This window comes from Microchirus variegatus (genome assembly GCF_963457635.1).
Source record: "Microchirus variegatus genome assembly, chromosome: 18".
NCBI classification, from domain to species: domain Eukaryota; kingdom Metazoa; phylum Chordata; class Actinopteri; order Pleuronectiformes; family Soleidae; genus Microchirus; species Microchirus variegatus.
Genome location: NC_139819.1, coordinates 18,030,301 through 18,042,574, shown reverse-complemented (window position 1 = coordinate 18,042,574; position 12,274 = coordinate 18,030,301). Strand labels below are relative to the sequence as shown.

At 40.0% G+C, this 12,274-nt stretch overlaps 2 protein-coding genes across 2 annotated transcripts in view; both read right to left on the bottom strand.

The window, feature by feature from the left end:
* Positions 1-890: 890 nt before the first annotated feature.
* Positions 891-6,985, bottom strand: ubac1 (UBA domain containing 1). Its single transcript, XM_083905024.1, has 10 exons — positions 6,573-6,985; positions 5,481-5,601; positions 5,320-5,393; positions 5,111-5,218; positions 4,931-5,033; positions 4,146-4,254; positions 3,745-4,027; positions 3,318-3,404; positions 1,735-1,873; positions 891-1,132 (listed from the first exon to the last, which is right to left on the bottom strand). The coding sequence occupies exons 1-10, from the start codon at positions 6,708-6,710 to the stop codon at positions 1,017-1,019; spliced, it is 1,278 nt and encodes a 425-aa protein (XP_083761150.1). The 5' UTR covers positions 6,711-6,985; the 3' UTR covers positions 891-1,016.
* A 971-nt stretch (positions 6,986-7,956) lies between these two features.
* notch1b (notch receptor 1b) overlaps positions 7,957-12,274 on the bottom strand; it is a gene marked incomplete at its 5' end in the record, with an annotated part of 52,038 nt that continues 47,720 nt past the window's right edge. Inside the window, one exon of the mRNA XM_083905255.1 lies at positions 7,957-10,650. Within this exon, the coding sequence (XP_083761381.1) occupies positions 9,277-10,650 (1,374 nt within the window). The 3' untranslated portion in view covers positions 7,957-9,276. The remainder of the gene's footprint in view (positions 10,651-12,274) is intronic.

The following is a 12,274-nucleotide window of genomic DNA, read 5'->3' as shown; positions in this document are numbered from 1 at the left end:
GCATGCATCTTCATATTTCAGAATAAAGATTTAAAAGGCCAAACACTTTCGATTTGGCTTAGCTCTGTTAAACATCCCACGACAGTCAAACACAAAGACTCTTCTTGTAACTCGTCAGTGCTGTAGTGAGTGATATTCACAGATGTCAACAGGTGCTTCATTAACGCAATATGATGACATTCAAGAGCACACCGACAATAAACACACAAGCCTAATTTATAGTTTTCTTGTAAAATCGCGACTAAGACACAAACAGTTTAATATACAGCTTTCCTTTAAAAAAAAAAAAAAAAAAAAGAAAGGCAAGAAGGTAAAATAAATATTCAAACGCTGCCTCGGTTCACACGGTTGACGTACAGTGACCTCACAGTCATTCATAGAATTGAACAAACAACTCTGACCATCAGCCTCCACATTAATGAGGGGACAACACAACATGACAGTGACAGGAACCTTCCACACATTCACCAATGATGACACAACTGTGATTGACATTTAAATATTACAAAACATAGAAAACAGTTTCCTTTCAACTGTAAACATTGAATTGATTAAAATTGATGTCATTTGTACATGGGAGAAATTATATAAAATAAAGCATGTTTGTCATAATTATAAATTGATCTCATTAAATGTAAAAACGTGTTAACTTGTTTTGTGTAACTGTTTTTTATTGTACTGTTATAAATAGTTTGTTTGTGTGTATATATATACACACACACACACACACACACACACATACATACATACATACATACATATATATATATATATATATTTATATATATTTATATATATATATTTATATATATATATATACATATATATATATATATATATTTATATATATTTATATATATATATATATATATATATATATATATCACTTTTTTCCTACTTTGTCTCCTCCAGCTTTGTCTTGACAAGGCAAAAACAATACTTGTGTCTCTACTGAGATACAAACAAACACCCACTCTCACACACACACGCACGCACGCACGGGTCACCAGAAGGCTCTATGTGCGATTGAGGGTCTGGAAGATTCTGGATATTTGGAGCATGACCGGGCCAGTCTCAGGGTCGTTCATCCACTGGGCACTGTTCAGAGGATTCTCCAGCATGTCTTCAAATGCTAAACAAACACACACACACACAGAAGAATTGTGTTAAAGGGGACATAATATACCCTATTTCTCTAAGTGAACCTAGTTCCCTGGTGTCCTAATGAACATGTCTGTGACATGCTTTGGTCAAAATACGATGACGGATGAAGCACTACAGCAGTTCAATCACCCTGCCAAAACAGCCCTATTCAGAATGCTCTGTTTAGTAGTATCTCTTTAGGTCCACCTTAAAAAAACAGTAAAACAAAACTTAAGGGACAGGAAATGACATCAGCCACAGAGGCTGCTGGGAGCTAACAGCAGTTAGCATTTGGAAAAGGGATCATTTGCAGGCTGTAGTAGGCACATTGCTGTCATATAAAACATGTATCCACTGGACAGATAAATCCTCTGAGGCTGGAAGGCCGGGTTCATACTTTGTGCTTCCGCATGTGGGAATTTTGTGATCCGCCCATTTCTGAATTGATCCACACTGACCCTACACCTGTATAAACTAAAGTTCACTACATGGACTGTATATGCCCCTGCTTCATGTAGCACAACACCTCCCAGTCCAGAATGTAACCGTGGAAACGAGTTTGCTGATACCCTGGATTTGAGCTTTCTGTACCTAGCAGAGTCTTGGGATTGGTTAGACCCAACTGGACCACTGGATTCTCCAGAATGGCTTGGAACAGCGGGCTGTTGGTGTCAATGCCTTTGTCTAGATCTTCTGGAGATGGCTTTCTATCTCCCAGTAGCCACTCGCACTACAAGAGAGAAAAACAATCCTTTATTATTACTATCGTCTTTGCACAGGTTTTTGAATTAAGTACAGAGTTCCGACACATTTTCAAATGGACTCAAATTTCCGGTTTTCTCAGAGAACTTTTCAGTCAATATTGAACATCTGAATAACCCTAACCCTAACCCTAACCCTAACCCTTTTAACTTAAACACACAAACTAATAATAATATAATTCCTGGACAGCTGGGTAAGCAAATTAAGCACACCTTACAGGACATATGTGCATGGCTGCTGAAGGGAAAGCAGCTTGAATTGTAACTGTGTCTGGTTTAGCCTTTTCCCCACTCGTGATGTCACAGCTGTGTGGACAGTGATCAAAATGCAGACATTTTTTTGTTTTGCCCTGGTTGACAGTGAGTGATGCATTGTTGCTTTTCAGCACCTGTGTGGTGAACAGCAGCATTTGCGTCTTTACACATGGGAGAAGCTCTCTTCTGACTCTACCAACCAGGCTTGTTTTCGTCATACTAACATTTTCCCTTTCCATCGTGTAGCTGTAGCCCCTCTGCCTCTACCTGAGACCTGAGAGAAGGTGCGCTCAATTTGCTTACCCAGCTGTCCAGGAGTGATATTATTATTACTTCGTTCGCACATTATGCCTACTTCGGCCACAATTAAATGTTTTTTTTGTCCATGTCATGTCCGGGGCCCCGTAGCTTATTATGTAAATAAATGGTTTTAAAAATGCAACTTTTAACCCGTATGCTAAATTCTGACTATGTATGCCATTATGTAGTAATTACAAGACACTTTTACCTACTTATTGTAGCTCATAAGTAATGAACTCCAAAACGAGACATTTTATTCAAGCTAAATGCTAATAGAGTGCAATTAATTACTGTGTGTAATAACCTGCAACCCCTACACACAGTAACAGTAGGGATGTGTAAGATGGAGTAAACACTTGTACAATACTTGTAAATAAATACATTTATAATAAATGACCTTCACATGTATAACAAAATGTGAAATCATCAATCACCAAACACTCTATAGAAAAAAAAGTAAGAAATGAGAATCGCAGTCACACGGCCAATGGTAACCATGGTAACCTAACACCATTCCACAGCCAGCTTGGTTTGTTTCATATCATCTACAGGTGAATAAACTTGTTTTGATTTGTATATATTAATATAATATATATATATACACTTTTCCAGACCTGGAAATTAAAATAAAATTCCATACTTTTCCTTTTTTTTTTTTTATTTATTTCCATACTTTTCCATACTACGTTGGAACCCTGCATGTAAAGGGTTGTCATGTAGCAGGAAAGTGTTAAAGTATGTGATATCAAGCCCAGATGTACATCATCAGGCTTTGAACTATATGTTCCTCACTTTTTTCTGTATAAAGCAGCAACACAAATACAAATTGATGTATATTTTAAGGCTGTGTGAACATACCGCAGCATCCTGTTGGTTATTATTGACTCTCAGAGCATCAATCACCTCCTTTTCATCAAAGCCCATCTCCATCAATGCGATGACAGCCTGCAGAAATAAAGAGTTCAGTTAGATAACAGCACAGCCAGTTCTAGTTTGATGGAGTGTAACAAAAGAAATGAACCACAATGTGATCAAGGTGATGATCTGTATAAAGACAGGTTTTTAAATCACCTTTTTGATTGGAAACATTGGGAGTTCGCTCCCAGGGAAACTATGCTAATCCCTACGATTGTGAATGAACTGTGAAAACACTCAAAGCTATAACGTACATGAACTTTATAACCACTAAGATACCTCCAAATAGACATACGAAAAGGTACAACAAATCCAACTGTGGCCTCAAACACTTCTTGCGATTTGAAGCTTACGAATAAAGCCAACCCACTCTTGAGTCTGGTCTGAACTCCCGTTTCCTGCGGATCCTCTTGAAGATCTCTGTGAGCTCGTCGTGTCTGCTGCTTTCTTCAGTGCTCGACTGGCTGGAGAGGCTGCGGAGAAGATTAGGACTCTGGGCTGAGGCTGAGGCAGAGGTAGAAGGGCCTGGTGTGGCTGCTGCTGCTGCTGTGGCTCCTGCAGCCCCAGAAGAGTCCTGGCCTGGTAGCGGCGCATCTACAGTGGGGTCATCTACATGTTCTATCAGCCACTCCATGGCCTGGGTCACTGACATGCTGCAGAAAGGATGAGGGAATGAATTCATCTGAGCAGGCTACACAGGATGAGGAAGAATAGTCCATTGTCACATAGAGAAGTCAGTAAAAACAGTTTAGACAACAATTACAGACTTACTGATTCAGCCTGAGAGCTTTGATGGCCCTGCTCTCTGGGAAACCCATCTCAGTGAGCTGCTGAAGTGCGGTTTCATCCACCCGATCCTCTTCATCTTCATCCAACATCGCTACAAGAAACAATAACAGATCTGAGGACTGCAACCAAGACGGAGCAACAAATAATCCAAATCAGATTCACTACAATCACAAACAACAACAAGAGCTAAACAGAGAGAACATTGTAACAGTAGGCCTGTTGAGTCTCATCCCCAGGTCAGTAAACACCATCTTTTTATGTTATGATTAATATTTTTTGTAAAACGTGTAGAGTAGTTTTAATATCATCTCCATATCTGTGGTGGTAAACCCTGAATACTTCACATTTTAGAATCATGTTCAGCCTTAAGATGTGTATATGTTCCATACACTGGTGATTTGTCCTGATGAAGAACTTACTGTAACGTGACAGTGTCTGGTGCAACATATTCTGTCACCCTAACTTTGCTCACAATGGTATTATTAACTAGAAAAGCACTCGGAGAGCGCAGACCTCCGCCAAGGCAGCTCAGTACCAACAAAACACACCCTGCTGGTGCGTCTGGGTCAGACAGCGAGTGTTGCTAACCAGTGATAGAGTCTACGGATCACGCCCAAAATGTTATCACATGTTCCTGTCCCATTTACATTTCCTGAAAATTTCATCCAAATCTGCTCGTAACTTTTCGAGTTATGTTGCTAACTAACAGACAAACAAACAAACTCCTGTGAAAAAATAACCTCCTTGGTGGAGGTCATAAAACGCACCATTGGCCTTCTTGAAGAGTTCAACAGCATCAGGGTTCAAGGCGAGAAGCTTCTGGGCGACTTCAATGAGAGAAACCAGGATTTTTCTGAGCTCTGTTTGAAACTGGAACAACACAAACTCATCACCAATTCAACTACACTTGGTATTATCTATATGTATGACTAATATGAAATCCTCACATCTCTAATATTGTGCTGGGTAACAGTGCGGTCAGTGTGGCGTGTCGTCAGGCTGCTGGTGGCTTTTAGGATGGCATCTTTATCTGGAGCTTTGTTATCTTGTTTCTTCTGGCAAATCCACATGAACAAGAACAAAAGTTAGTAATGCACATGTTTCAGAGTTTGGAATCATCATGTTCATGCTTTTCCAAAGAGTTGAACAAGCGTACCTTTTCTTCTGTACTAATGTCTGCCATCTTTGGAGGGGTAGGTGGTGGTCTTTTCTTTATAAGCAGCAAAACGTCTGAAATATATATATTTAAAATATCAAGTTCAAGGAAAATAGCGCAGATTTTTTGGTCATTATGCTAAAAATTAGTGGAATGCATACCTTTATCTTTGAGGTTTTCATCAGCGACTGTTTTAGTGTCGGTGAGAACTCTTTCTGTAGCAGCGTGTATGAGCTTATGGTGGGTGAGTGTTTTGGGGTCTTCTACACTACCATATACGTGCTACAAAACAAGAAAGAATTGTTTTTGATTATAAAAACAGTAAATGCTCATATTAAAGAACCACAATTGTATCATAATAATGAATACCCAAAAGAAATATCATGTATTCATTTTTTAAAAATTGTTGATAAACAGAAGATTTGGCAACAATGTTGATGATGCTGTTAAATTTTAAAATAGAGAAAGAAAAAACACAACACATTGTTTCAAACTGATCTCTATTTGATAGATGTAAATAAAATAAGACTTCTAAAAACAAAGAAGAGGGCCTTTAAATATTAGTATATCACAATTATTCAAAATCCTAAATATTTGGGGTTCTGATCAATTTCTTATTATATACATATTATATGTAAGACTTAATTTAATTGACAGCTCTAAAATTAACTATTAAACAGAGACACTTTGTAAATTTAATCTGAGTTAATGAGAAATTATATTTTCTCTCGCTGATAATCTATAATTGTTTCAAACGTGGAAAACAATCAATTCAACACACTAACCAAAAACTCACTAGGTGAATGGGTAATGAAAAAATAAAAGCCTAATTTGAATTTAAAAATGCAAATCCTCATAGATTTGATATCACACAAAATATCTTTCTGAACTACACATGTTTTCACGAGAAACAAAGATTAGAGCAGGACTTTTATTGTTGGATGTTGAGACTTTTCTGCTTTTAGAGCCATAGAAGGAAAAGAGAGCTGAGCTGTGTAATAATAGACAGGCTGAAAAGTAGCATGCCTCAGTGAGAACAGAAAAGGGTTAGCTGTTAGCTAGAGGAGCAGCCAACCTGCTAAATTATAAATAGCACAGTCTACACGGTTACTATAAATACAAACGCAGTGACACTGACACTGATAGTTAAAACACTACACAGGGAGGGTATGGTGGACTGCAGCCCGGGGACAGGGATGACAGGACGAAAAGAGCAACAGGGGAGACACAAACAAACAAGACACAGCACCTACATGTTTCAAGCACTTCTCCTTTACTTTCTCAACAGTGGTGTCTTCCGTCACCTCCTCCAGCCACTCCGTGCCGTCCATGGTGCAGATGTGTATTTTCAACACTTTACCGGCAAATATCTTCTCTTCCTGGACGAACATACCTGCAGCCCTTCTTCAGAGAGTACCCTTGCTGAGACGTTAGCTAGCTAGCAGCAGTCTCTATGCTCCTGGCAAGCTAGCGTGCTAATGTTAGCACCCAGCTAGCCCTCCTTCTGTAAATCCACCGACAACAAAAAGCCAGAGCGGCCGCCGATTAACTATGGGACATGTTCGATTTCCTCTGCCGGTTTTCGGGGCGGTGGCGACTAGTCGACGTGTCCAGTGCCGGGTTGTTTATCTTTCCCTGTTAGCACACAGGATGCCAGCCTGCGAGGACCTTATTTTCACTGTACTGTCTGAACTTTGAACTTCAACTTGCTGCCACCGGTGCACCATGGGAGTCGTAGTATTTAAGGAAATGACACGAGCGCTGAACAAACAGCGCTGAACAACTACGGGTTAAAATGCAGTGATTAATGAGTGATCACCTCACAAATATAAACAAACACCATCTATCTATCTATCTATCTATCTATCTATCTATCTATCTATCTATCTATCTATCTATCTGTTTATTCATCCTGACATATGATGTGTTAATTGAACAATTGAAGTAGAAATGTGCCACTGAATCACAATATTATCCATTATGATAAGTCACAATGCTATGACACACAAGACACGCCGATATTTGGTTTAAATTTATATTTAAAAAAAAACAAGAAAAGAAAAAAAATATATAATTGCAATGGAGACCCTAGAACTGTGCATTTTGCAAGGTTTAAAAAGGCTGTACTCGTTTCCACAATTATTTTTTGGTATTTTCTACAAACAAAATCTAAATGTCTGATTTTAGCTTCTTGAATGTGAATATCTTCTGGTTTCAAGGTTTGGGGAAAACAGATAAACATGTTTTGCCATATATATATAAAGCACAGAAGTTATCAATTATTCGAAAAAATAAAAATAATTAGCACCAGTAAAATAATTTACTTCATCAAATGATAAAGGATTAAATTAGTTGCTATTATATGTTGAGGAAAGGGTCAGATTTAATCTAACATACTGAATTAAGCTTTATATTATTCTGACATTGTGACTATTGTAGTGGATTAATTTCTATTTTCTACAGTTAATCCAGAGGATAATAATGCACTGTACTGATCATGTATCATAATGTAAAAAAGCTGTTGTACATTTAAGACACACAAGTGCCCTTTATTATAACAAGGAACATCTTTACAAATAGAAAATAAAAAGGTAAAATACATTTCTTCAAAAATCATAACTTTGAGAGGAAGAAAACAGATTGCAGTCATATTTTCACAACAACCGCATGTTTGTATTATGGTCATTTGCAAACTATACCAGAAAGCTTTTTTTTTTTCTTTTTTTTTTTTTAATAAAGGCATTGACAATGTCATAAGTGAGAACTTTTTTTTTTTCATATCATCAAAGTGTAACAAAAACATATCATCATGACATACACAAATGGAGGACTTCTTTATGTGTTACACAACTGTACTTAAATATCAGTTTATAAAACCTCAATATTTATTGTTTTGAGAAAAACATTGTCTAACAATATATTGTATCTATTTGTATATAGTTCAAATTTATTTCTGCGTAAGGGAAAGTAAAATACAAAATATATATATTTATATATTCTGTTCTGTTTGACATTTTAGAGGTGGTTGACTGGTGCGAGGCCGATCAAAATGACATGACATCAGATTTCTTAAACAAAATCTTGCTTACATGTGAATGTATTTACCAAAGGATGAACACAGCCATAGGCTCAAACTATTAGAGGGACAGGGGAAAACATTTTTTCCTTTTCCCTCTGGAAACAACAGCATACGCTGTGGCCGACACAGGACGAGCAGATAGTCAAGCCTGTTTCTCAACCGCCAATCTCCAAGATGGCTGTACGCTGTACACCACATCGACGTGCAACACATCTCTACATACGAATGTTATCAGTCTAGATGCTGCAGAAATTAACACAACTCTAGAATAACAGAATATCTTTTTAAAAAGGGGAAGGACTTGTGCATGAAATACAGGACATACAGCATGTTCTGCTCACTGACTGCAATATCTCCCGCACAATTCAAATAACACTGAAACATACAATGTGCTCTATAAAATGCCCCTTAATTGCAATTTTCTTTATTAACAAGATTATACAAAACCATAATAACATGATATAAACAAAGGTTGAAAAATGAATTATACAAAAAAAATGGGAAAGACTAAAAGTCCTCAAGGAAATAAATACCCAGTGTGTATGCTGTGACCTCACTGCAGAGAAAAGCACTGAAAGAAACAGAGGGTCTCCAAAAGACTCTCTTCTGCTAAAACCCCCTACACCATGAATCCCCCAATTCAACCCAAAGAATCTGTCAGTAGGCAATGTATATAAATAAGACATTAATAAATAAAAAGAATGGATGAAAAACAGGCGCTGCTGTTAGTATGAAAGCATAAAGTATAAAAAAGTCCTAAATCTTGTTTACAGCTTTGCTCTTTAGCCTCTCTCTCTCTCTTTTTAGAGTGCCTTTGTATTTTCATTTAAACAAAAAAAAAGAAAAAAGAGAGAGAGAGAGCAGCTCATCTGGGCACTTTATTTGAACTGTTCAGGTATATGTCCAATCTGAGACTGCATGCTCGTCGGTGGACTTGAGATGCCCTCCGACCAATCAGACAGGTTGGAATGAGGAGACGAACTGGACCACTGATCAGGGGAGCCGGGGGACGGGGTCAGAAAAGGGTGGTCCGGCACCTGGACCTGGTGGTTTGGGGTATTGTCCATGGGACCTGAATAACTGTGCTGGGAGGGTGGGGTGAGGAACTGGGTGCTGGCCATTGACTGGTTGATGGAGGAGGGCATAATCTGGGTTTCCTGTGGCAGGATGGTGTGGATGGGCATGCTGGAGCTGCCAGTGCCCTGCTGGAGCTCCGGAGAACTCAGCTCACCACCGATGAAGGTCTGGCTGTTGGTGTTGTTTGAGTTTTGATGCTGCAGCTGGATGCTCTGCTGCTGCTGCTGCTGTTGCTGTTGTTGTTGAAGCTGATGGAGGTTCTGCATCTGCTGCATCTGCTGAGCCTGCTGCTGCATTATGTGGGGCTGTGGAGCCATCCTGGTGCTCTGGATCCCCTGGTAGGTCATCATTTGGGACAAGCTGGTGGTGGGAAGGCTGTTGTGTAGGGAGGTCATCATCCCATGCTGACCTCCCTGATGTAGACTTCCCTGACCACCAGGACCTCCTCTCATGGGATTGAACTGGCCTGGCTGGCTCATGCTGCCATGCATCCTGGACAGCCAGTCGCACTGGCCATTCAACGTGCCACCAGAGCCAGACACGGGCAGATGAGTGAGACGAGGAGGCAGTGGGTCAAACTGCATGCGAGCCAGTTCCTGCTTGTTTGGCATCACCATGTGATTTACGGGCAGATGTGGGTCAGACATTCCCTGCAGATGGTTCAGGGATACAGATGGCGACTGCTGGAAAGGTGAGGTCATCATGGGCGGAGAGGCCACATCAGACACATAGCCGTGCGGAGACTCCAGCGAGTCGACAGGTGAGAGAACAGCTGAGCTGTCCAGGAGGTTCCCGGGCTTCCCTTCCTGCATATTCTTCTTTTTCACCTTCATGTCTTTGCCGTCTTTACAGCCGATGGCCTTGGTGCTGGGCTTACGTGCCTTTTTGCCCTGTCCTTGAGGCTGGGGCTGCTTCATGCTGCCCAGGTAACCGTTTGGCGAGCAAAGAGTGGGCGACAATGTGGTGCTCAGAGACCCTCCGTGCATGGAAGGACTTCGCACCAAGTTGTACTCGTCCATCAATCGCACAATGTCATGGTGCATTCTCTCCTGTGCAATGTCTCTGGGAAGTCGGTCCATATGGTCGGTGATCTCTCTGTTGGCAAAGTGGTCCAGTAAGACCTTGGCAGTCTCGTAGCTTCCTTCTCTGGCAGCCAAGAACAGAGGTGTTTCCTCCTGAGGCAGTGAAGAGGGAGACAACATATTAAGAGATGAGACTTTCTGAAATATGACAACAAATATAGATAACTTTTGGTCAAAGGTAAGATCTTTGTATAATACAGGGTTCCCACAACTTGGTTGACATCAAATTTAAGTACTTTACCAGACCAATTCCCTCAAATTCAAGGAACTAATGTGCTGACACAGTTTAAGATTGGGGGGGCAACATGTAGAGACGTTTCACCCATGGTGTCCACTGTTATTGATTTTCTGCACACTCTGCATCTGGATAAGTGATTGTCCTTGGGATCTTGGGCAAGCCAGTCTTTGTCATTTTATTGGTGAACCAGAGATCTTGGAATTTGCATCTCCAAGGCATCACGTAATCTGCTAGCTCTTGCTTGACGTTACTGTAACGTTTATTGAAAGTCTTTTAACTTTTTCTTTTATCTGTTGGTTAAATTTGAAAGACAAGAACAGTCTGAACAGCATCGTAAAGGTCTGCTCTAAGATTACTGGAGTCTAGTTGAAGGACCTGAGCTCACTCTGGGAAAGCATCATTAGCCACCTTAAAACAAAGTAAAACGAAACTTAACGAACAGGAAATGATCAGCCACAGAGGCTACTGGGAGCTAACAGCAGTTAGCATTTGGAAAAGTGATAATTTGCAGGCTCTTGCAGGCACATTGCTGTCATATATAACATGTATAATCTGGACAGATAAATCCTCTGAGGCTGGAAGTTTGTGTAGAACTCGGTGCTGCACTGTGGAGCCAAGAATAGACATTTTCACCGACTTCCGGTTTTCAGATACCGTTGCCCTCACCAGCACTGTCGCGTGTTTTACAGACAAAGTGGAGCTCCGCGAGACAATCATTCCAGGAATTTAGCACATTGTGATGTCCCAATGAGTGCCGAAAGCAACATTGTGTGTTTTATCTCCTGTACGTAGACTGAGGAGGACCACAAAACATGAGTGAGTCATATTTTTTTCAAACTTTGCCGAATGATAGGGCCTCCAGAGTCCCAAATATAAGGATTTAAATGATTAAAAAGTTGATTGTGCATAATATGTCAAAGATATCATCACACCTGAGGAAAACAAACGTAGGCTGTTATAAGCCCAGTGTCAAGGGTAGTTACTTGTTTCCTTGTCACCATATTGTTGTAATGTTGTAATATTGTAATTTTATGAATGTGTAGCGGGTACAAATATTGTTGCTGTGCCTTTAAGACAGATTGGCTCTCGTGAACGTGCAGGTGGAATGAACGAGCGGGGCGGAGTGAGAGAGTGACGTAAAGAACATGAGTCTGGTTGATTTTGAGCGGTAACAGTCAGAACTGAACAAAAGTTAGAAGAAAAATAGCAGTCAACACAGCCGTATGCGTTGATTGATTCTATGGCTGAGAACTGTTAAACTGAATTGTCCATTGTGGGATCAATTAAGTTTTCTGAAATCTGTAACGAAAAGCAAAGATGACAGAATGTTTATCCTTTGCTGATGTGATCTGAATTTGAAAAAAAAGAAGAAGCGTGTTCTATCGAGTAATGAGAGAAAAAGAAGGGCAGAATGTGAGTGAGGGAGTCGGAGTATCTGCTATGTTCTGGAACTATATGTGTGACACTGATTTAAACCCC